The sequence below is a fragment of the Lonchura striata genome, chromosome 2 (assembly GCF_050655825.1).
Source record: "Lonchura striata isolate lonStrDom1 chromosome 2, ASM5065582v1, whole genome shotgun sequence".
NCBI classification, from domain to species: domain Eukaryota; kingdom Metazoa; phylum Chordata; class Aves; order Passeriformes; family Estrildidae; genus Lonchura; species Lonchura striata.
In genome coordinates this window covers 4,304,588-4,329,868 of record NC_140704.1, presented here as the reverse complement: position 1 = coordinate 4,329,868, position 25,281 = coordinate 4,304,588, and the positions used below count along the sequence as shown (strand labels likewise).

Genomic DNA, 25,281 nt, shown 5'->3' with positions numbered 1-25,281 from the left:
TGCCAGGCGCGGCTTTTCCCCGCTCCCCTCACGGTCTGTGTGTGGGGGGGCGGCGCGGCGTGCGCGCGCCCCCTGCCGGCCGCGCGGCCCCCGCCTGTGCCGAATCTGCGGGCGCTGCCGCCCCGAGCGCGGAAAGTGCCGCGCTGCGCCCGCTGCCCGCTTTACCCCGGCCGCGATTTCATCATGCGGGGGGCGGGCACCGCTCCTCCTCTCCCTCCTCCTCCTCCTCCTCCTCCTCATGCCGCTTCCCCGTAGCGTCCTGCCCGCCCTGCTGCGCCGCCTCGCCCGCCCGCTCCGCTCCGCCGCCCCCCCCGCCATGGACGGCCCGCAGGCCGAGGCGCTGCTGGCGCCGCTCCGGAACGCGGTGCGGCAGCAGGTAACGCGGCCCGGCCCGCGCCCCGCCGCCGGGGCTCGGGGGTGTCGCCCCGGGGGTCGGGCGGGCTGTGGGAGGCGCCCCCGGCCCCCTCGGGGGTTCCAGCCCTGCGGAGGGGTCTTGGCGCATCCTCGCCGGGCGCTGCGGCGGCTCCGGCTGCGGGCACTGCGCGGCCTGGGGGAGCCCCCCGGTGTCCCCATGGGTGTCCCCATGGGTGTCCCCATGGGTGTCCCTATAGGTGCCCCCATGGGTGTCCCCGGGTCTCTGCTCAGGGCTGGTCCCTCGGGCACAGGCGGTGCGGGAGGGCAGCCGCGTGTGGGTTTCCCCTCGCGGCTCTTCGCCCTCCCCGCGCTGCCGGGGCCGCCTGGCAGGGCTGGAGCTGTCCCTCAGCCTCCCCGGGTGTCCCCTCCCGTGTAAAACAGCCCCCTCGTCCCCTCGGGGTGCCTTAGAGCTGAGTTTGTGCCGCGTTCCGGAGGTGAATGACGTTCTTTGGAGTTGCATATTTGCCTGATGCAGTAAGGGATGGTGATTCCTTTGCATGTTTTCCATTTCATCATCTGGTTAATCCAGGTGGGTGATGTGTCCTTTTAGCTGGGGCTGCATCGCATTGTCTTCCCATCTCCCTCCTTTTGCCATTATCATCCTTCTTACCAAAGAAGGATTTGGTTGTATTTTCATTTCTTAAATAAATCTTGGCACTCCGGCTGTGTACGGCAATGGACCTTGTGGAGTTCCTTTTCCTCTCTTCACCACCTGCCAGACCTGCGCCTGTGTGTCCCCCATGTGCCTCCTTTAAGTGGCTGAATCCATATTATTCTCCTTAGCTCCACACAGAGCTATGCGTGTGTCCCTTGTATTGGCAGATTTGTGCGTGTGTTTCCCCATTAAATGAGTGGATTTATGGCCCTCTAATTATGCCAGCACTTCAGTGAGTTTTTATTATGAATCACTGTACAGCATAATGCCTTGGCAAGAGAGCTGCTTGTAAATAAAGCAATGATCTCTAGAACCAGCCAATTTATTTAGTTTAAAATCCTGGGTGCTGTCATTTGCCTGCGAATATCAAGGCACCCCTTTTTTTCAGGGGTTGAAACTGGGGTGTGGGGCACCAAGGGAAAAATAAACAATAGTCCAGCTGGAGCCACACATACTGTGTTGTACAACTGGCTGTAGTAACTCCTGGAGATATTTGCACAGGAGGGGATAACAAAGATCGGGGTGGTTGATGCCTCTGGATGCAGGAGTCTGTGTCTGGCAGCTCCAGGAGAAGTGGTTTAATTAAACCTAAGGGACTCAGCCTATGGAGAGGGAGCAGCCTATCTTCCTGCAGCAGTGCCTGATGCAATAAGCTGCCGTGATCCAGGGGTGGATCCCTCCCTGCTTTGCTGGTCTGTGGGACAAAGCTGCAGCAAAATTTGCCACATCGAGTGCTGCTGTGCACTCCTCCTCTTGGGCAGGGCTGGGGATCGGAGCTTTAATTAGATTGAGTCCTGTCAGCAGGCATAATTATTTGCTTCAGTTGTGTTTGTTGTTTTTTTTTTTTCCTTCTCCTTGCGTATGTCTGAGCACTCTTACTTATAGGTCAAGACAAAGAGTTGCTGTGTGCTGCTTTTGGATGCTCAGCAATGAGCAGGGTGAGGGCTCCGTTGAGTCAGCAGGAGCTGCTGCTTTGCTGCTGCCTTGATGTTTTCCTCTGCCGACCCCCCTGGCTCAACAAAGGCAATTTTGACTTACTACTTTAGAAGAAAAAAACACCAGATCAGATCCCTCCCTCTGCCACGTTTCCCAGGAATGGCAGTTGCAGTCCTCAGTCTCAGAGTGAAACTTTCACATTTTTGTTTAAGTAGTTAAGAGGAAGGAAACGGGAGATTTGTTCTGTTTGTGTAGTTGATGGGGTTAATTCTGACAGGATTCTTATTTTTCCTTCTTCTCATTGTGTGTGTTTTAGTGCAGTCCTTGGAGACATCATTTTATTAATAAAATGTGCTTTTGAACCCCTCAGTCTCTGGAGCACTTTTATCTTTTCTAATCTGATTACAGAATGGCAGTCTGTGTATTCTCTTCTCTTTGCCTTCTCAGTTACCTGTAATGTATTGGTCAGGAAAGTTCAGAATTTAGGAAAAAAAGGTTGGTATTGTGGAAATGTTGTAATCTCTGTGGATTGTGTTTTTTTTTTTTTTGTCTGCTCAAGATATGCAAGGTGCAAGAAAACTTGGAGTATCCTATTTTTAGAACATCTCACTTGGGACAGCTTTGACATCACTGTGCTTTTTCTTTCAGCACCTTTGTCCTTCTCAGTAATTCAAGCTAGATTTTGGTTTTGGTGAAGAAGAGTGGACTCAAAGGTAGATTTTTAGCAAGACTTTTAGGAAGACTTTCATTTTTCTCCAGGAGCAAGCTGGGCTTGACAGCTGAGGATCATGATCATAAAAGAACACTTTTGGGTGTGTAGGGATTGAGCATTTCTCTGGGCTGAAAGGGCAGAGACCACTGTGGAATTATAACAAGGTGGTGGTGGTGGTGGTTTGACTTAGGTCAAGGCCTCCTGTGAGCCCACTGCAGGGTTTTGCTGCTCTGAAATATTTAGGCTTTGGGGTTTTTTTAAGGGTATTTTTATTTTTTTGTTGACTTTGTTGTATCTCAACGTTTCAGAACAGGTGTTAAAAATTATAACAGTTTTCACTCAAAATGCAACGTTTTCTTTGCTTAGACATTGGGCTGCAAATATCTGTCTTCTGTGAGACTTTCTTCTGAAAATTTTTGTCCTCACTGGCCAGTTTTGGTCAGATAGAACAGAGGAAAAGAAGTCTGAAATGGTCATAGGCTTTGAGGAAAAGGGAAGGGGTGGAAGGAAGAGAAACCTTGTAGAAGGAGATGGAGAGCACAAAGCCTGTGTTCACCATCTGAGAATCCACTTAGTGCATCCTCAAAGACAGGAACCAGCGATGTGTGGAAATGTGATGTACATAGAGGAATATAATTCCACATGGAGATTGAATAGCAGGTCTGTGGTTTAACAGTTGTGTGGGGTGGTTGAATTTCCCTAATGAAGTCTACTCTGCTAACTCTTAAAAGTGTGTTTCTCACTTGCAGCCTCTGGAGACCTGTGTGCAGGCTGGACAGAAATCTCCTTTTGGATTGCCAGGGGAGCTGGAAGAAAGAGAGATCTCATCTGTGGCAGAGAATGAATCTGTAATGTTCTTTTTCCCCTAGGGAGAGCTGGTGAGGAAGCTGAAGGAAGAGAAAGCTCCCCAGGTGGACATAGACAGAGCTGTAGCAGAGCTCAAAGCTCGGAAGAGGGTCCTAGAAGCAAAGGTGAGTCTGGAAATTAAATTCTGGGCTCCACAGTTTTGTCTTGAAAAGCATTAAAATGTCTTCTAAATTCTTTATTTCAGGTTTGGTCTAAACAGTTATAGACTGAATCACTTCTGAAGTAGTTTTTACAGGTTTCCAGTTAGTGGCAATTTCATTCTTTACCTGTTACACTAATTTCTGTTAGCATTAAATCAGTGTGGAAACAAATACATAGGAGTTCGGGTTGCCCAGTAATCAAAGCTGAAATTGATTTTATATTCACTAATCTTTGTTTGCTGTATAGATTTTTTGTGTGCAGAGTCAAAGCACATGCTGTTCACTGTGGTGAATTTTCAGATTCTTTGTGCATTGAAATTCCCTGCCTGTCATAGAATGTGTCTATTTAGAAACCACCCATTTTGCTACAGTAGCAAAGTTTTTCTAGATATTTCAAATAACCTGTAGTTATGCTCAGCCTTAGAGGTGAAATTGTATCCCCTTTTTTCAGTACAGCCAAGCTCTGAAGTCTGTGCAAATTAAAGATGGAACTTGATGTTTGTTGTCTTTAGATTAATAAAGAAGTAAAATACACTTTTTTATCCTGTAAGCTTCCGTCCCCTTCCCAGACTGAAACAACAAAAAGAAGCTTGAAGCTTAAAAACAGTCACTTGTGCAAATTCACCAGGTTATTTCTAATTTCTATTTCATGCAAACATGATTGTAGTTGTTCCTGGGTGGTACTCTTAAGATCTAATGAGTAAATACACTTACAGCACTTCTTACAGCTGCCTGACTGAGAATGTGAGTTCACCTGAACTGAAACCCATTGACCCTGTTTGTCCCACAGGGTCACGTGGGATGAACAGGTGCTGCTCTCTGCCAGGTCTGGCTTTGTGGCTGCCTGTTTACATACACTGTACCCAAGAAAATGTCATTTTTACTGAGTATTCAGCATAGGGACTGGGCTTTGAAACCATTGCGTGAAACCTGCATTGATAACTAGATCATCCTGGAGGAAATACTATCTAGATGTTTTCCCAGTTTTGTGTACCAACCCTCAGAAGCTTGGGGGGATGACAGAAGGCAGGTGAGGAGTTCTGGTGTCCTGTGGACGTCACCAGGCAGATTTGAAGTCCTGGTGTCCCTGTGGATGTTACCAGGCAGATTTGAAGTTCTGGTGTCCCTGTGGATGTCACCAGGCAGGTGAGGAGTCCTCGTGCCCTGTTGATGTCACCAGGCAGATTTGGAGTTCTGGTGTCCTGTGGATGTCACCAGGCAGGTTTGAAGTTCTGGTGTCCCTGTGGATGTCAGCAGGCAGGTGGGGGGGTCCTGGAGTCCCTGTGGATGTCAGCAGGCAGGTTTGAAGTTCTGGTGTCCCTGTGAATGTCACCAGGCAGGTGGGGGGTCCTGGAGTCCCTGTGGATGTCAGCAGGCAGCTGTGGAGTTCTGGTGTCCCTGTGGATGTCACCAGGCAGGTGTGGAGTTCTGGTATCCCTGTGAGCCCCACCTCTGTGTTGGAGGGTGCCTGTGGGATGCAGTGGGGAGGTTTCTTAGCACTTACACAATTTGTGTGGGCTGTCAGTGCAAGGGTGACCTTGCAAATGCAGCATCTGCCCTTGGGAGTGCAGCACTCCAGTACTGGAGTGTTTCTCTTCTGATGCTGTTCCCAGCAAGGATCACAGTCCCTTCTACCTTTGGGGAAAGGCACCAGTGGTGGTTTTCAAGCCCTGTGGTTCTTACTTGAAGATGTCAGAGCAGCTCTGAATGTGAAGCTTTGAGCAGGGTGGTGCAGCTAAGTACACAGAGTACAGTGCTTTTAAAATTAGACCACGTTTATTTGTCATTATATATAATAGAAAATAGGAAGTTTAAAATACATGGACACACAATAATTTTTTGTTACTCAAAGGCTTTTCAAAATGATAGTCTGAGACACTTAGGAGGATCTGAATTTTCTGCACTTCTGGGCTTAACTCTGCCTTAATGATCAAAACAACTGCCTTGAAGGAGATCTTTGAAATCTGTTGACCTCACTAATGGATTAGATTGCAAAAATTACAGGTTTTCAGATAAAGTAGTGGGTCTGCTCTCAAACATTGTCACAGTATCTTGTCAGGGCATTAAAGCACTCATAAGTTTTCTGAGTGCAGACCTAAATTTTACAGATAGATTTTCCATGCACAAATCCTTAAAATCATCCATTTGGCAGAGCATGAGGATGATGGTGCTTTTAATCTTCATAGTCAAAATTTTTTCATGTGAGGAGCACTTTACTGAAAGTAAAGTATATGCCAAGAGTTAGATGTGTGCAGTCTGAGATGGTCACTTAAAGATATTTTCATAATCAGAAGAGGGAAGAAGATCAGAATTGGTTTTGAAATTGGGATTTTTTTTTTTTTTGCAGTGATTGTGAAGAAAGCTGAGGATAGCTTGCTCAGGGAAAGTTAGGTCATGAGTCCACCTCAAGTGTCTGAAATGATGCTGCATTCACACAAGGATGTTCATAATTGAGCACTTGAATCTCAGTGGGAAGATTCCTCTTTGGAAAATGAGGATGTTGACAGGATACCTTTTCTTCAGAGTGGTCTTTGCAGACTTTTCACTCACAGTGGTGAGTGGATTTCTCCTCCTGCCAGAATCAGGGGCTGTTAATGGTTTTGTTTTGCCTGACTTACAGGAGCTGGCCTTACAGCCCAAAGATGACATCGTGGACAGAGTTAAGATGGAAGACACACTCAAAAGGAGGTTTTTCTATGACCAAGCTTTTTCTATTTATGGAGGTATGGGTTTGAAAATTGTACATTTTAATCCCTTTAGGCTAATGTTATGGTCTTTCTAGCTGGGTGAAATACTGCACTCTAGCAATGTTATATTAATGTGGCATACAAGAGTTTTTTTTTAACTTTGCTTTAAACTTTCCTGCTTGCGTCTGTAAACCTTTCACAAATTCCCCCTTCCTGAAGTGTTTTGGTTGGGATGGGGCTCAATTTTTGTCTTGTGCTCTCTGAATGGAAATGAGTGGACTTTAGGATGCATATCCTGAACATTACATTGGTAGAAGATGGCTTCTTTGCTGAGGGTAGAGTGTTTGGGGCTTAAGGAGATCATCAGCTTATTTATAACTATTCATCTCTACCTGAGATTCTCTTGGCAAATTAATCACAGAATATTCTGAGCTGGAAGGGACTCACAAGGATCATGGAGTCCAGCTTTTAAGTGAATGGTCCACAAGGAAGCCAGTAGTCCTCAAACCCACTGTGAACTTTAGAACCTGTTCCCTCAGTGAACTTTGCCAATCAACTTTATGGCACAGGTGAATAAATGTGGCTGTAAACCTCTTCAGATGGCTGATATGAACATCTCAGGAGGCAGCACAGTGCCTCTGTGGTTACTGCTCTTTCACCTTAAATACCAAATTAAACACTCTGAGTTGTTTTATTGGCTTTTTTAAAAATCTTTGCAGCTACACTGATGATTTGCAGATAGTTGTTATTTATTACTGACAATAACACTGCTTCAGCTCGTGCATGATCATTTCTTCTGTATTCAGATTCCTTCTTCACATAGATTGCTCTCCCAAAACAGAATCCATTGGTGGAGAGAATGTGGTTTTTAGATTTGTTGGTTGCATGAGTTTATCACTATTAGATTCTGTCACTACCTGGTGCCTCAGTAGTGCTCTGCAGCTGAACTGTACTTCATGCTCATAAAATGAAACCAGCTGATAGAAATGCTGAAAAGGGAAGACATCTCCTCCAAACAGTGCAGTTTTGTACAGTCTCACCCTTCTTTTTTACCTTTTCCTCTTTGCAGGAGTCAGTGGTCTGTATGACTTTGGGCCTGTTGGGTGTGCTTTGAAGAACAACATCATCCAAGCATGGAGACATCACTTTATTCAGGAAGAGCAAATCCTGGAGATTGACTGCACCATGCTCACGCCTGAGCCGGTTCTAAAGTAAATATGGGTCTTTTTTTTACCTGCAGCATGTGATTTCTGGTCATAGGTGCTTTTTACAGTGTTCTGTAAAATTATGCACAGGACTCTTGAGTCTGGGTCACCCAGTTTCACACCATATTTAGGTACCAGTGCACAGATCAGTGTGAGAAGCTTTTGTTCCATAAGTCAGGGAAAGCAGCGGCACTCACATTTGAGAGTTCAAAACCTCCTAGCAGTCCCATTAGGTAAGAAATTGTCATAATTTCTTTTCCTAAAGGATTAAGAAGACAAGGAGAAGGGCAGAAGCTTTCATGCAACTGAGATACAAAATACTGGGAATATCTCCACCTGAAGTACTGGTTACTCCTCACTACTGCAGCTATGTCTAGTTTTGATCATGATGCAGTTCCTGAAGGCAGTAACTGTCATCTTTGTGACACCTTTAAGATTTAGATGCATTGATACTTCCCACAGATCATATTTTCTGAGGGATGATGCTGCTTAACATGACTCTGTAATCCGAAGCAGGAGTGAGCCTGCAGTTTTTGAAGGATTTAACTTTGATAAAGGTCTGTCCACTGGGATCACACAGACCTGGGGCTGTCCGGTGGCAGCTGTCACATTGCTTGTTTTGTGTCATCTCTTGTAGGACTTCTGGTCATGTAGACAAGTTTGCTGACTTCATGGTGAAAGATGTGAAAAACGGGGAATGTTTTCGTGCTGATCATCTCTTAAAAGGTTTGATTTTGTTCCAAGCTGGGTGAGTCTGGGGATTTCTTGTAGTGGTACAAGCACTGGGAAAGAGAATGTTTCTCAAGGAAAGCCTGCTGGTGTAACCAGTCTTTCTTACTTGTGTTCGCAGTAATCAATCATACCATACCAAAAATCCCATAGGTTCTGTTAGTGTCTTAAGTGAGGTTCAGGATCTCTGGTGAAAACCCAGTTATGTCCCTTTTTATAAACCCAGTGTCATCAGGCTGTGAAAGATTACTGTGTTGTCTAAGCCAAGGATTCCCTGTATAACAAGATTCTTGTACTCCAGTGCATTCTGGTCTTAGTTTTCTTGAAATTCAGTTGCTTTTTTAAGTACTGAGAAACAATTGATTGAGGGGTCAGAGTATGTTTTTCCTGTGAGAGGTCAGTTACGTGGCAGTAGATGATTTTCATGTGTACCTTAGAAACAGACCTCAGGCATTTCTTTGATTTGCAAAGTTTTCACACCTTTTCCTGATTATTAAAATTTGTTTGGAAAAAAAAACCCCAAGAAAGTCACAGGAAGGAATCTCAGAAATAAGAAGCCTGTTGGAAAAGTTTATCATGTACAGCTCCACTGTGAATGAAAGGATTGTTTCACTCTGCTTAAGTGAATGGTGCTCTCTGTTTTTTGAGCCTTTTCCTTTAAATTCAAATATGCAGAACAATCTATATTGTCATTAAAGCACTTTTCATTATATTCATTAAGATTTTTTTTGTCAAAAAACAACTGAAAAGAAGCCCATCCAACCTCTGCCTCCTTTGCTGAGCAGCCTCATCAAACAAGTGTGTTCTGCAGCCCCTCCCTGTGAACAGCCACCTGCTGTTACTGTCAAACTGAGCTGTTACTGATTAAAAAGTCAAATTGATTTTTTCAAACAAGAGAGGGAAGTCTTGGCATCACTATGTGCTTTTGTGTGTCAGGGAAGATGTTGTGCTGTAACCTGGAATACAGTCCAGCCCCACTGTACCAGCTCTGTACCTGCCTCTGTGAATAAAATCAGCCTTGGTGCTTGGGATCAGACATTATTTCTTGTCTGTGTAATAGAAAGCAAGAAAAGGACTACAAAGGACTGCTTGGGTTTAGAGAAATAATATTGGAAAAGAACTGGATAAGAATGTGTTGTTTTCCCTGTGGCACAGCAGTGCAGTGAACTGTAGGTCACCACTGCCCTGAGGACAGAGCATTACCCTGGTGGACACTGTCAGGACAAGTTGTGGACATCACTTAACTCATGCTGGGGAATCCTCCCGAGCTGTTTTATGCTGGGGTCAGTGATGGAGTTGCAATCTAAACTCATAACTAACTTTTCTTACAGCTCACCTGCAGAAACTGATGTCTGACAAGAAGTGCACGGCAGAGAAAAAAGCAGAAATGGAAAATGTTCTAACACAGGTGGGTGCTGCACGGGGAGCTGGCTGCTTCAGGGAAATAGTTGTATGATTGGAGTCCAGAGGCAGTGGCCCTTTTCTGTTCCTGAAGATGCTCGGAAGTCTTTACCCCAGAGATCCTCTCAAATACAGACAATCTAATTGTTAATAAATACTCTGAGCTTGTTGGTGAACCACATCTCCCTGTTTTGGAGAGTTACTGCTGTTACATTAATTAATCTCTTGAGTGTTGGGTTGGTAAGGCTGAAGCTCAGTGTTGGAGTTGATTTGCTTTGTTTCACTTCATACCCTGGCAAAAAGCTTTTACATTTGTCAGTCCCTTCAGTGGGATTGTCATACAAAGGAACAGAGATGGATCACAAGTTTTGTCAGAGTTTCTTTGAGTCAGCTCAGCACTGATTTGCTTTGTTCTGAAATTGTCTCAGTGCTTTGAAGCACTGGAGATTTGTTCCTCTGTCTCTGGCATCCCACAAAGATTTTTCCTGTGTTTACCATGAGAATAGTTGGTGTTCAGTCTGACATTCCTGAACAACTGTAGAAACATTTGCCTTTTTTTTTTGTTTTGTTTTTCTTTGTTTTTAATGTTTGTTCTCATGACTTCTAGGATAAATGCTTCCAAAGCCATGCATTGAATGAATGTTTCCTTCCAAAAGGAGAAACTTTTTTGTCAGTGTTATACATCACTGAGCAGCTGTCATTAGGTTTTCCACACTACAACACTGAAGTTTGACCGTCCTTTGGGGAAATCTCTCTATTAATAGAGTATTTTTATACCCTATTTTTGCATTTTTTTTCCTGATATATGAAAGATCATGACAACTAGAAATTCAGAACAGCTCTGAAAGGGCATCTAATGCATAGCTCGAATATTGTGTTTTAAGCAACAGAAGAAAAATAAATGAATGCAAGCAAAGCCCTGCAGACATTTTAGCTTTCTTCTCTCTCATTGCTGTATTTTTTTTTGCTCCCAACGCAGAGCTCCCCATGTTTTAGCTGAATCTGTTCAAAAGGATCTGTTCTGGTGGGTGGTGGTGCAATCCCAGTGACTTGTCGTGTGCTTTACACCCACTCTTAAGCTCAGACCTCCTGTGGTATGACTAAATCCCAGACCTATTACTAAAATGGGTTTGCAAATGTGCAGAGTGTATTCTCCTATCACTGGTTCAAACTTCAGCTTGCTTGAAAATTTAGGTTAGAAGGGAATATTTTGGGCAGGTGATTCAGAGCTGTAGATCACGCTCATAAAGATAAAGAGGACATTCAATCCTGTTATCTTGTCTATAATTAAAATAATTCTCTTGTGTTTTGATAGTTGGACAATTATGGCCAGCAAGAGCTTGCAGATCTTTTTGTGAACTACAATGTGAAGTCCCCTGTCACTGGGAATGACCTGTCCCCTCCTGTTTCTTTCAATCTGATGTTCAAGACCTCCATTGGGCCTGGAGGAAATATGCCTGGGTAGGTGCTAATTTCATTCTGCTCACACTCTCCTTGCTTTAGAGATGATTTGGAATAAAAATAAAATCTCTAGAGTAGCCTTCCCCTGCCTCTCAGTCCCAGCTTCCTGCAGCACATCAGCATTCCTTGGAATCTTGGGGAAAGGCAAGAGAAGCAAGGGGCTCTTGGAGAATCATGAAAATACTTAAAGCACCCAAAATACAGATCCCAGCTGTGACCTTGCTGGTTGAAGTAGTTTTAATGCTGGTCTCCAATTGTCTGTGGCTTCATGGCTGTAGAAAACCGACTTCAGGATACCTGTTTGAGGAAAGAGGTGAAGTTTTTACCCCTTCAGTCTATTCCTTAATTGGGTTTTTTGCCTGGAATTAAAAGTCTCAAGAGAAAAACTTTCACCTCTAAGTTTTGTAACAACTGTGGCTCTGTCCCTGCCTTCCCCACCCTTAAATCTTCCTGATTCTTCCTCTCCTCCATATTTTTTTAGCTATCTGAGGCCAGAAACTGCACAGGGAATATTCCTCAACTTCAAACGTCTGCTGGAGTTTAACCAAGGCAAATTGCCTTTTGCTGCTGCCCAGATTGGAAATTCCTTCAGGAATGAAATCTCACCCCGCTCCGGCCTTATCAGAGTGAGGTACTGCCAAATTCTCTTTCAGCAGGAGGGTACCTGGGAGCAGGGAGCATCTCTCCAGGGTTTGTGCAGCATTATTTCACTTTAGTGCTTTCTCCCAGAGGAATCCTGGTTATGTGCCTGGTGAGTCTCAGGCTTTAGAGATGAATTCACAGTTTAGATTTTAAGTACAGAATTCTAAGATTGGCTTGTGAGAAGTAGAATCTCTGACATAATTGTTATATTAGAGATAAACTCAGTTTCACTGACAGAATTTGGCTTCCATCATAGTCTGAAAGAATCATGTCCAAGGTAGCTGTGTTCTGTACAGGGTTTTGCTTATTTAATTCTGTTTGTAGTATTTGCTTTGAAACTGAAATTAAAACGTGCTTGACCTTGCAGCAATATTTCCTTGTCTCAGTCCTGCAGATTCTGCAGCTCTTCAGCTTGCTCCAGAGAGGAAGTTGGGAGATAACCTGACTCAGGACCAGTGTTTGTGTCGCCAGATCAGTCAAGCTGGAAAGCTCAGGGTTGTTGGGAATTACTTTCAGTTCTGTCTCTGGATAAAAATGATTATTGCCTCTCAATAGCGATAATCTCTGATTTTAAATTGATCTATCCTAACTGGAAGTCTCTTCCATATAATTTGGAACAAGAGCTCCCATGCACAGGCAGTACATGTTGTAAACCTGGTAGTTGATTATTTTGTGGTGCTATAAATGTCACTGAGAGGCTGTGGCATCCTTAGCACAGGGGAAACTCAGGAATTTCCTCAGTCCTCCTGTTCTGTTTTGCTCATCTGGAAATGAGAACTTCTCTCATTGAAATCATCTTCAGTCAAATATAAATGATATGCTTTTGGCACATTTATTGGAGACTGTTATTATGCAATCACAGGAAATTACACCCTGATGGTTGTGATTTACAGTTAATGATTACCTAGAGCTTTTTAAAGGTTGTTGATAACGAGCTAATTCAGTGGAAAATGATTTCAAGCAAGAAGGCTCAGAATCAATCTCTGAGTAAAGATATATTAAAGACAAGTTCTTAAAACAGAATTCATGCCATTGCTGTATGCAGCAGTATCATTATCTTCAGGAAATTACCACCTCACCTGCTTATTTTTGGCACCTCTGACATGAGTTTAAGCTACTGATTTAATCAGCAGACCCTGTAAGGAACAGCTGCTTTTAATATGATCATCACAGCAGTCTGGAAAAAATTCAGAGAACTTCTGGAATTACTTCCAAGGTGGTGTTCTCTGCTCTGATTCACAGTAGTGTTAACCACAGCCTGGAGAGCTCTAGATGAATTTGTAGAAAGTTTCGTTAGGAATTTGAAGATGAAATTAAATCCAGTGATAGGACAGGTTCATGTTCCAGTCTGCCCCTTGTCCTGGCTGGGTCTGCCTATGATTTTAAATTACTGGCTTGCTGTGAGAAGCTGAAGCACAATGGTTTATTAGGGTCTAATGCATAAAATATTTCATGTGTATGTGTTTGTATTTACTAGGGAATTCACCATGGCAGAAATTGAGCACTTTGTGGACCCCAGTGAGAAAAACCACCCCAAGTTTCAGAACGTGGCAGATCTCAACATCCTTCTGTACTCGGCCAAGGCCCAGGTCAGCGGGCAGTCTGCGCACGTCATGCGGCTGGGGGACGCCGTCCAGCAGGTAACCTTCCTCCTGCAGGCACACCCAGCTTGCTCCCTGCACTGGTGCTCTCAAGGCTGGCTTACAAACTGGCTTTTTAAAATTAGGGCTCTCAGAGATGTGTCTGTCCAGTCCCGTGTTGGTCTGAACACAGGTAGTGCAGTTGGAGTATTCTGAATCCAGGACTGAGGGTACAGATCACTGGGCTTACACAAAGTTTGTGCTGTGTTGGTGCCAGCTGGGGTTTGCTCCTAGATTTATGAGTAGTTTCTCTACAGTGAATCAGTAAGACTGAGATCTAAGCCTGGCCCTTGCTACCACAAGAATACAGGTGGTGCTGGGATAGGGGTTGGAAGTTAAATTTCACACTTAACTGGTGAAGAGGGACAGTAAGGAATATTTATACAAGCAAGATCTGGGAATCTCATATTCAGCTGCTGATCCCTATGAGTATGTGGCTTGCACAATGAGATGAATCACTACCTGAATAATCTAATTACGAATTGGTTGATTTACCAACCTTCTCCACCCCATTTCCTCCAACCCCCAAATGTAAAAAAACCCTGAAAAAACACCAAAACTGTCTTTAAAAAACATAAACAAAGCAAAAAGCCCCAAAAACAAAAACCAAAAAAAATGAAAAGAATACCACTCTTCTGTTGTATTGCAGCTGTGAACTGCAGGGTGCAGCTGTTGTAATGCCAGTGACTGCACTGTTGATACAGTGGGGTATTTACAAGTAGGTGATCCTCAGAGCCAGTGGGTGATGAGTCCTGGAGTAACAGTAACTCACTGTTTGATCAGATGGAGATGGTGCCAGTGGCACCAGGTGAATTTGAAGAGATGTAACAGCTTCAGGGGAGACAAAACTTAACCACAAGTTCTCTCTGTAACATGTCAGGTTGCCTGCAGAAGTTCAACAAATCATGACTTTGCTTCTTTAGGAATTCACGTGGGTGTTTTCTTCCTGCTTTTTCTCCCTGCAGGGTGTGATCAATAACTCTGTTCTTGGTTACTTCATCGGCAGAATCTACCTCTTCCTCACGAAGGTCGGCGTATCCCCGGAGAAGCTGCGCTTCCGACAGCACATGGAGAATGAGATGGCTCATTATGCCTGTGACTGCTGGGATGCAGAGTCCAAAACCTCCTATGTAAGTGGGCAAAGTGCAAACAGCAAGAGGAGCCCCTCTTAGATTTGGTTTATTTCTGTTTTTTTTCAAGTTAGGACTGTGTGTCTGATGCATCTGTCCGGCTCCATGTTGGTCTGAACACACGGTGTTGTCTAAGCCAAGGATTCCCTATATAACAAGATTCTTGTACTCCAGTGCATTCTGGTCTTAGTTTTCTTGAATTTCAGTTGCTTTTTTAAGTACTGAGAAACAATTGATGCTGTGAGGGGTCAGAGTATGTTTTTCCTATGAGAGGTCAGTTACGTGGCAGTGGATGACTTTCATGTGTACCTTAGAAATAGACTGCAGGCATTTCTTAGATTTGCAAAGTTCTCACACCTTTTCCTGGTTATTAAAATTTGTTTGGAAAAACAAACAAAGAAAGTCACAGGAAGGAATCTCAGAAATAAGAAGCCTGTTGGAAAAGTTTATCATGTACAGCTCCACTGTGAATGAAAGGATTGTTTCACTCTGCTTAAGTGAATGGTGCTCTCTGTTTTTTGAACCTTCTTCTTTAAATTCAAGTATGCGGAACAATCTATATTGGCATTAAAGCACTTTTCATTATATTCATTTAGAATTTTTTTTTAGTAGTGCAGTTGAAATGTTCTGAATCCAGGACCAGCTTCCTGCACAAAGTTTCTGAACTGTTCATGCTGCTTTGGTAGGTCCAGGCTCCTTTGCTGGAGCCTGAAGTAGCCTGTGGACACTTTACTGGTCAAATTTCATCTGGAGTTAAAGGAAACTGAGTCCTGGTGCTTTCCAAAGACTGTAACCTCTGTAAAAGTAGTGGGGAAGGATTTGTTTTGCTGGAGGTGTTATTTCAGGGCAGATTGCTTCCTGCTTGAATGCTTGCTCTTCCTTTCCCTCTTCCATGCTGTGAGAAATGAGTTCACTCCTGCCAGTTCAGACAGCTGGTACTGGAAGAAAAATTCCTCAAGGATTTGTTATCATCTTCCTGCTGAGTCATTAAGAGCTTTTTCATTCAAGCCTTGATGAGTGCCTTTTTTTCCCTCATTTCTTGTTGGTTGGATTTAGACTCATCACTACTGGTGTTTTGTTACAGCATGTTAGAGGAATAGCAGCCAGTAAAATTCTACCAAACTGAAGATTATAAAAACCCCAAACCTCCTGCAGCTCAAATGAGTGATTTGTCTTCATATAGAAAAGACCTGGAAAAGTGACTGAAGGAATGGTTTCCTCTGAATGTCCATAGCTGACCACCATACAAGTCCACAGCCTATCTTTCCAGCCAGCCCAAACCTGGACATGGTGTGGGGCCACTGCATGTAAATAAGATTATTCAGCTTTGCAAGTCTTGTCATGATAATGAGGACAATGCTGACAGAGCAGGGTCTCCAACAGGCTGACCCAGCAGTGAGCACAGCAATCCCAGGGGTGTGAAAGGAACACCTTGGGAGCTGGACCATGCTTTAGTTTGTTACTTAACTGACCAGAAATGTTTGTACCAGCTTGCAGTGCTCAGTTGTAAGAAGGGAAGTGGTCTGAGTAGCTTAAAATCCATTCTATAAATTTACTGCATACAATGGTGTGGGTTAAGGGATTTAAAGATCCAACCCAGCTCCCATGGGCAGGGACACCTACTATCCCAGGTTGCTCCAAGCCCTATCCAACCTGCCTTGAACTTCCAGGGATGGGGCAGCCACAGCTTCTCTGGGCAGCCTGTGCCAGGGCCTCAGCATGCTCATAGGGAGGAATTTCTTATTAATGTCCAATCTAAACCTGCCATCTTTCAGTTTAGAGCCATTCTCCCTTGTAGTGTCACTCCATGTCCTTGTCCAAAGTCCCTCTCCAGCTCTTGGAGCCCCTCTAGGCACTGGAAGAGCCTTCTCTTCTCCAGGTTAAACAGCCACATAAACCTGTATTCTGTGTTTTCTGAGAAGTAACTGCAACACCCTAATGGTCTGATTTCTGTAAAATCCCTCAGAATACTCTGTGACACCAAGATTGTCAAGCACAGGGATTTTTTCTGTTGACATACCTTTTCTGACACCTTGCTATATCACTCCAGCTTGGAAAACCACACAACATCTGGCTGCCTGCACATCCCACACTGATGTGACAGTGAGTGGGAAGCAGCTGCTGAGCCTTGTCTTACATGGGGCTGTCAGGAAATCCAGAGGGAGGTTTTATTTGCTGCTTCACCAATCCAGTGTAAACGGTGTTCTGAGATTGCTCCTTGCCATACATGCTGAAATACTGAATTAAGAGCTTCCCTTGCAGGTGATCTGTGTTGTAGCAGCTCCTAAGCCAGGCTTTTGGCCGTTCTAGTGTGGTTGATTGCCTGCTGTGTGTCCCATGGCCAAGCAGAGCCCTGGGGACATGATTCCTTGTGTGCCTGTGGCATGTGAGTGATAGGACAGCGTGCTCTGGCCCCAGCCTGAGCTGTTGGCACAGGCCTGTGCTCTGCCAAGCCATGTGGAAAAGCTGGCCCTGAACACAGGCACTGGGTAGATGACTGATCATTTCCTCTGGAAACAAATGGACTCACTCAAATGAGGGAGCAACTGGTGAGGGAGGGCTGCTTATTGTAACAGAGCTAATTATGTAGGAAAAACAGTCATGGGAGCAGGGAGGGCTTAAGGGTGAATAAACATATTTGATGGTTAAGTGAGTTTGTGAAAGCTTCCAGTTTTGTTTTTTCAGGGTTGGATTGAGATCGTTGGCTGTGCTGATCGTTCCTGCTATGACCTTTCCTGCCATGCCCGTGCCACCAAAGTTCCTCTCATAGCTGAGAAGCATCTCAAAGAACCTATATCCTTTCAGAATAAACCAGCTTCTCCTCAAGTGGAAAGGGATTGGACAGGGAGATGTCTTGAAGACCTGCACAGCTCTATTTCAAGTTACATCTGTATATTTATCAGGGAAACCTACAACTGCAGTCCAACATGACTTTGGGAAGTGACCTGGAAAGAATTGAGCATTTGTTACTCTCTTCCTCTCTTGGAGGGAAATTCCTTCATCCAGTAGTAGAGGAGATGTCTTTGTGTTGTGTAGCAATTAACTTTGACATAATGAAGGAACCAGGCCCTGCTTTCTGTCCTCAAAAGCTCCTTAACAGCCTTGTACAGAACAGTCAACATTGTTCAGTTTGAGGCAAATAAGGGAGCCATTGGCAAAGCTTACAAGAAGGATGCCAAGGTGGTGATGGAATACCTTTCCATGTGTGATGAGTGCTACATCAGCGAGATGGAGCAGCTGCTCAACGAGAAAGGGTGAGCTCTCTGTGTGTGGTACCTTCCTCTGACACCCTGATGTGCTCCAGAGGGCTGCTGCTTTTTTTTGAGCCACCTGAAAGCAGTTTCCTTGTGAGAACAGGCTGTGTGGGTCATCTGAGATGTCTGAGTGCTCTCACCAGGCATTGGTGGTCATCCATCAACATACATGTTTGTCTGTGTGGGAATGAGCTGCTGGCTTTAGTGGGATCATCCCAGAAGAGAAACAGTTCAGTGAAATGGGAATTATTTACCAGCTTCCCCACTCTGGTTTGAGAGTGGACCAGGACTGACTTAAAACTTTAAAATTAATAAAATAATTCTGTGACTGATGGAACAAAATAGTTAAATGAGAAGCAAAACTTGCCTGAGTATCCTCCAGTATTTAGTGAGCTGCTTTAGGACATGTTACAGCCTTTGGTTTACTGTGGCATGAATTTGTATGATTTGATCTGGCCTGCCTTCCTAACACATGCAGGAACTGAAAATACAAGTCTTTACAGTTGTCAGATTTGGCTGAAGCAGGCCAACAGCTGTCTGTGTTAGGGGAAAGCTAATGGTGCAGTAACAAATAAGCCCTTAATTTCCTGCTTGAAATGATACAAGGTGTAGGATAAATACATACATTACAGAATGGTAACACATCTTTCTTTCTTTCCCTGAGTTAAAATGTATTTCTTTCACATCTCTATGAATGTGAGTGTAGAAAAAAAATAGTAACACTCAAAATGGGCAGAGAAATTATTGCAGGAAAGAAACTTAGTCCATCCAGAATCTCCCTGAAATGGTTCGGTAGATGAGTTACAAGGAATATCCCTGCTTTTATTGATAGTCCAGTGCCTGCTTTGTGTGCCTCCCTTTTTCTCTTTGGTATATAGGCTTCATCCTGAGAATTTCCCTGATGACTTTTCTTCAGGCTGTTAACCACAGCAAAGTTCACTGTGATTATGAAAATGGTTGCTTTTAATGTACATGTAGTAATTGTATTATTAATGCAAATTTCTTTTAATGGGTATGCTACATGTTTCTTTCATCTCTGGGGTTTTCCCTGGCTTTTGTCATCTCACTCTCAGAGTCAACCAAGTGATGCAAGGAAATAAAACTTGTTTGTTTATTGCTGTAGCTTTTAAATTACATCTTTTTTCTTTGCAGGGAATTCACTGTTGAAACTGAAGGGAAAACTTTTCTAATAACAAAGGACATGGTTACTGTGAAGAGATTTCAGAAAACATTACATGGTAAATTTGATTCTTTGTTGTTTGATCATCATCAGGATACACTTCAAGTATGAACTTTATTGGTAGCATTGTTCTGTTAATATTGTAACACAGCATTAGGAGAAATGCCAAATATAATTTCCTTGAAATTTAAGAGTAGTGAGGCTTTTGGAAAGTCAGTGACTGCATCTCCACAGAGCTTTTGTCCTGATGCAGGAAAGGGGGCTAGAAGGAAATTTTCCAAAATGCATGGATTTAGTTCCTCAGAGAAGCCAGAGAAGGGGCCCTGAGTTGTTTTCTACAGCCTAAATATGTCCTGTACATGAGCTAAGTCCAAATCTCTACTTCAGATATTTGTATTTAGGGCAGAAATGTTTAATCTTTTATTCCATGTACTCATCTACATGTGAGCAGAAAGCCAGCATCAGCAACCATATCTTTTTCTTGTCTGAACACATTTTTAATGGTGATGTGTGCTATTTTGTGTTCCAGTGGAAGAAATCATCCCAAATGTCATTGAGCCCTCGTTTGGCATTGGCAGGATCATGTACACAGTGTTTGAGCACACATTCCGCATCCGGGAAGGAGACGAGCAGAGGACGGTGAGTGCTCCTGAGGCTGGGCCAGCTGCAGGCACCTGCCCTCCCCTAACATCCAGGGAAAGGGCTCCAAGAGCACTGCACAATGCCCAGTGGAGATGGGAGAGCCCAGCTGGGCTGTGGCATTGCTGGTTTTGCCAGAGTACATGTTATTTTTACATGAGAGCATTCTGGGGCCACGTCTGCACAAGGCTCTCGCTGGATTCCTGGCAAGGGGGTGAGAAATTCCTCCTTCTGGATGCACATTTGACAGTGTTCCATTGCTCAGAGAAAGGCATATCTTCAGTGTTTAATTTCCTTTCTTGCTGCTGCTTTTCCTGGAATCATACTTCTGCACAGCAGGATGGACAATGGACTGCTCAGTCCCCTGTGAAATTCAGCCTTCTCTGGTTCTGAACACCCCTAAAACCTTGTTCTGAAGCTTTGTTGTAGCAGGGGCCAGAGGGAAGTGTGTGTTTCAGGCAGAGCTTCCTCCAGTCAGTGTCCAGGTGTGGTGCTCTGTGCCATTGCTGGTGGCCCATGAGAAGCTGACTGGAAACTTGGTGCTGCATTCTGCTCATTGTTCTTGGCTCCTGGACTGTGTTCATAAAAAAGAAATAGAACATTAAAAAAGTGCTTCTTTATGTCCCTGGGTGTCACAGCATGTGGTACATTTATGACTGGGAGAACAAGGTTCAGGAGCCCAGAGTTAGGACACAGCTGACTTTGAATCTCAAACTGCCTCTGAAGTATAAAACACTGGGTTTAACTTCTTTCTAGTACCCATTTACTTTCCATGTAGCCTGGGCTGCTTTATATTGTGGTATATCTCACATGCATTGCTTCTGTGCCTTTCATACCTTGCTGATTGCCGGGAAAGATTTTATTATTTTTCCCTCACTTCTTGCACATTTTTACTTTTTGAGGGTGTCTGTGAAGGGTTTTAAAACCTTTTTGCTGCATATGCTCCATGTGTGTGGAGTCTCAAACAGGAAGTTTGGTTTAGAGTGTGCCTAAGACTAAATCTTCTGGAAAGACACCTCCACCCTTAATTTTCTGTAATTCAGATGAGGTTAAATTTCTTTAGGAGGGCTGTAATAGACCCATTCTGGTGGGAGATAACATTTAACAGCTGTCAGGACATAAGGGTGAATGGAGGCTGAAGAAAACCAGTCCTGCTCCAGTGGTGTGAGATGTCACTGCTGATGTCCTAGAGTAGGCCAGAGACTCCTCTGGAACACTGACCCTGCCTCCAGCCTCAGTCAGAGCTTATTCTCACCTCCTAAGAGTCTGATCTGACCACTAAAGTTGTATTTATTTACTTGTGCTTTTCCTTTTTTCCACAGTACTTCAGCTTCCCAGCTGTTGTAGCACCGTTCAAGTGCTCTGTTCTTCCTCTGAGCCAGAATCAGGAATTCATGCCTTTTGTCAAGGAATTATGTAAGTGTGTTAAGCACTTTGGGTCTGGTGGGGCTATGCACTGGGAAGAGAGGGCTCTCAAAACAGCATTGGGATCATGTGGCTCTCCAAAGTGCACAGGGAGAGTTGTTGACCTGAACCAGCTGAGTATCCACAAGCTTTGGGTATCCATCAAACTCTTCAGCTATGCTCAAAAAACCCACCATCATGACCATCCCTGTGTTGGTTTGGAGTGTAAAAGAGACTGCTTTTTTCCTTTTGTGTCAAAAAGAAATCTTTCCCACTGCTTAGGAGAAGCTGGTGCAGTGGGGTTTTTTTGTTTTGTTATTAAAGTTTGCTTTGCTTTTATTGGCCACCTAATTTATTGAGTCTGTCCCAGAGCTGCTGAGCCTGCAACCATTCTGCCAAGCAGCCCCCTGGTAGTGGGCATCATGAGGAAAGATGGGGGTGATAAAACTGAACAGATGAAGGGTAGGAACAGGGGTTGCATGTCAGACAGTGCCTTTTGCTGTCAGCACCAGTTCTGCCTGGGACTTGGTGTCCCTGCTCTGGATGTGCCCTGCACACTGAGGCTGGGGTTTGGAGCTAAAGCAGAGTCATGGCACTGATGGCAAGGGGAAAAACTTGGTGACTTTGCTCTTGGAGTGAGAGTTGTATTGCACTGTGGAGAGCTGGGAGAGCAGGGTGGGTTTGACTCTGTGGTCCTACAAACACTGGATGTTCTGTCAGAGTAAAATTGGGGCTCTGAGATGCTGCTTGCACCAGGGACAGGCAGTGCCTCATGGGGTGATGCCTTGAGAGGCTACCTGGAGCAGAGGCTAGACAGAGTTAAAGGAATAAAGTAGGGATTTATATAAGGGCCTTCAAAGGATACACCTTGGGCAGTACAAGAGGTGGGCTGTGGCTCTGCCCAAGGTGGATGTAAGATGGAATCCATATCATGAGTTTTCACACTTTTATAAATTTTGGTCCATTTCCATATTGGGGTTAATTGTCCAATTACAGCTTCAGGTTGTGCAGTCCATCCTCTCAGTTTGCTCTCCTCAATTCCCTGCTGTTTGTACTCTTTGGGCCTGAAGCTTCAGCAGTGTCCTTGGTTCTCAGGCTGGAAAAGGATTGTTCTGTGTGACTGAGCTGTGAGGAGAGCTTGCTAATGCTTTATATGAAGTTCAGAGTTACATACCAATGAGAACTTGCTAACACTTTATGTGAAGTTCCGAGTTCTGTACCAATGCAGTACAGAATCTGGAAAATACAAAAGCTAAAACTCAAGGCCTCAGGGGTGTGGGGGTGTGTAATGATCCCTGCTCTGTCCTGCAGCCGAAGCACTGACCAGGACCGGGATCTCCCACAAGGTGGATGATGCAGCGGGCTCCATCGGCCGGCGCTACGCCCGCACCGACGAGATCGGCGTGGCCTTCGGCATCACCATCGACTTCGACACCGTGAACCGCACCCCGCACACGGCCACGCTGCGCGACCGCGACTCCATGCGCCAGATCCGCGCCGAGGTGAGCGCAGCACACGCTCCCACAGCTCACAGAACTCACACAGCTCCCACAGCACACACAGCTCCCACAGCTCACACAACTCAGCTGACACAACTCACAGAATTCCCAGAATGGCCAGGTTGGAAGAGACCTTCAAGATCATCGAATCCAACCCAGCCCCAACACCTCAACTCAACCCTGGCACCCAGTGCCACATCCAGGCTTTGTAAAACACACCCAGGGATGGGGACTCCACCACCTCCGCAGGCAGACCATTCCAGAATTTTATCTGTGAAAAACTTTTTCCTGATATCCAATCTAAATTTCCCTTGGTGCAGCTCGAGGCTGTGTGCTCTGGTTCTGTCAGTTCCTGGAGAAAGAGCCCAGCCCCAGCTGAGCACAGCCACCTTTCAGGAGCTGTGGGGAGTGCTGAGGTCAGGCCTGAGTCTCCTTTTCTCCAGGCTGAGCACCCCCAGCTCCCTCAGGGGTTCCTCACAGGGTTTGTGTTCCCAACCCCTCTCCAGCCTCGTTGCCTCCTCTGGATGGAGGAGTCTCAATGTCCTTCCCAGCCTGAGGGGCCAGAGCTGGGCACAGCAGTCGAGGTGTGCCCTCACCAGTGCTGAGTATAGCACATGGGGCTTGGGGGCTGACACAGCCAGGGGTGCTCCTTTTGGCCCTGGGGACAGCATCCCCTGCTGATCCTGAAATGTCACTAATCCTTGTGGGGCTGCCTCCAGCTCTGTAGCAATGTAGCTGTTGTAGAAATCCCCAGGAACAGATCCTGGTCAGACAGAAGATGCTGGCCCAGTAGATAAAGTGAGCAGAAGCTTTTGTTTTTCTTGCATGCAGAGGTGTTGATTGTACCTGAAAGCCGTGCCTTGTGCTGATTGCAGTGCTCTTCAGAGTGGCTCTTTCCGTGAGAAGGCTGCTGAGTTAAAGCATTGACTTTAAAGCATTGATACAACTTTTGGGTTGTGTCTAGCTTTTAAAGGCTAGGCTCCTTGTAATCCACAGGCACCAAGAGGCAGAACCCTGGGGTTTGCCTTGCAGCTGGTGTTGCCTGTGCAGCACCACAGGAGTTGCTGAACCACTGCCCCAGAGCTGTTTGTGCCTTAAGCACACTCTGCCAGTGTGGCTACAGTGCAGACTGGAATAGCAAAAACCTCCCTGTGGTGGGCTCTGCCTCTGCTCAGAGCTCTGGATCTGCAGTCTGGGGAGGTTTTCAGGTTTTTCTTTTGTCCCTGATGCTCTTTTCTCCCTGACCTTCACCCCAGACACAGGAGGAGATGGTGCTCACCTGTGGGGCTGAGTTGCAGCTCCACAGAAGCACCTGCAGTGCCTGGAGCTGCTGAGCTGGCTGGTGTTTGGCTGGCAGTAACAGGCAGTGCCAATTCCTCAGGGCACCCTTCTGTCTCTGTCACTTGGGTGACCTCTCACAGCAGAGATGAGACTTTGCTATCCTTCAGTTTCTTCAAATTTTCAGCTTTCTGGCTGATCCTTTGCACCATGACAGTGTGCTGTGAGGGGCAAAGAAAAGGCAACTTGCAGCTTCTTTCATGCTGGTCTTACAGCAGGTAGGGCCTACCTGAATCCTGGCTTACAGCATCTTTTGGATGTGTGTAGTTTTGTTTTTTTTTTCCCTTCCCAAATTATAGCACAACATTTCCTTGCTTTGGTCAGTCATTTCCCTCCTGGATCACCCTAATAAAAGATAATCTAAGGTGTCCTAATAAATGGTTTTCTCCCCAAAAATTATCTTCCAGAAGGTATTTCGTACTTGTTCTATTGCTGATGTAAAAATTGCCCATGTCCCCAAATATCCAGTTTGGTTTTGGTGACTTTTTGGTTTTTATGTCTTATATCTTTGTGGCTTTTCCTGCAGATCTCTGAACTTCCTGGCATCATCCGAGACCTGGCCAATGGTTATCTCACCTGGGCTGATGTTGAGGCAAAGTATCCACAATTTGAGGGACAAGAGACTGGCAAAAAGGACACAATAGAGGAATAAAGAAAAGGACCTGAAGTAAAATCCTGTCAAAATGTCCACTTTTTACTGTTCATGTTAATATGAAATAAAATTACCAGGTATTATTCAAAGCTGCATTGTTTGTGCACACAGGGACTATTTGGGTATTTTTTTTTTCTTTTCCTCAATTGCTGACAAGATTTAACTTTAAAAACTGAAATAATTGCAGCCTGAGCTGAAGGTGTTACAAATAAAAGCACCATTGTATATGCCTGCCTCTCTGTGTTCCTGCAGCCTTGTGCTTTCTATAGAAGTGCCCGTTTTTTCTCTCATTTTTGCCCTCCTGCTCAGGGCTTTGGGTGTTGCAGGTTCATGCACAGGCTTTCATCTGGGTTTGGATCACCCTGGACTCTGGTGAAAGATGGTCCCAGGTGCATGGGCTGTGTTTGTGAAGGGTTATCTCAGTGCCAGTCCTCTTTTCTCTGCTGTGGTTCAAGCAGCCACCTCAAGAGATGGGTTCAGTGCTCTTTTTTTGGCTGCAAGTGTTTAATACCTGTATTTCTGCAGCATTGGGAGCATTTGCACATGGGAGAGCAGAGCAGGGGTTGGAAAATCCTGTTCCAGTTCTTGCTCCTGCTGGCCACGGTTGGTTTCCTTGGCTGAGGGAGCGAGCAGCAAAGAGCTGGCAGGGTTGTTTTTTCATTCAGTGTCTTCTGGCAGCAAGGGCTGAAAGCAGAG

The 25,281-nt window shown here is 45.0% G+C and overlaps 1 protein-coding gene across 2 annotated transcripts; it reads left to right on the top strand.

Annotated features, from left to right (window-relative positions):
- Window positions 1-213: 213 nt before the first annotated feature.
- On the top strand, window positions 214-24,812 carry GARS1 (glycyl-tRNA synthetase 1). Of its 2 annotated transcripts, none has more exons than XM_077789590.2 (17): window positions 214-376; window positions 3,587-3,688; window positions 6,345-6,447; window positions 7,481-7,622; window positions 8,254-8,342; window positions 9,677-9,753; window positions 11,062-11,207; window positions 11,689-11,838; window positions 13,327-13,489; window positions 14,455-14,619; window positions 17,305-17,417; window positions 17,733-17,873; window positions 19,026-19,111; window positions 19,583-19,692; window positions 21,015-21,108; window positions 22,408-22,598; window positions 24,460-24,812. In XM_077789590.2, exons 1-17 carry the CDS (start codon window positions 239-241, stop codon window positions 24,583-24,585), a joined length of 2,136 nt encoding a protein of 711 aa, XP_077645716.1. In that variant the 5' UTR covers window positions 214-238; the 3' UTR covers window positions 24,586-24,812. The 2 variants fall into 2 exon arrangements, with proteins under 2 accessions (XP_077645716.1, XP_085419140.1); XM_085563014.1 differs by having other exon boundaries at window positions 215-376; window positions 17,305-17,413; window positions 17,729-17,873.
- The last annotated feature ends 469 nt before the right edge of the window (window positions 24,813-25,281 follow it).

Excerpts from the sequence above, each read along its gene's own strand:
- GARS1 (XM_077789590.2), top strand. The coding sequence starts at position 239 with ATGCCGCTTCCCCGTAGCGTCCTGCCCGCCCTGCTGCGCCGCCTCGCC. Across the intron at positions 11,208-11,688 it reads CCTGGAGGAAATATGCCTGG|CTATCTGAGGCCAGAAACTG; the intron begins GTAGGTGCTAAT and ends ATATTTTTTTAG. Across the intron at positions 17,418-17,732 it reads CATCTCAAAGAACCTATATC|AGTCAACATTGTTCAGTTTG; the intron begins CTTTCAGAATAA and ends CTTGTACAGAAC.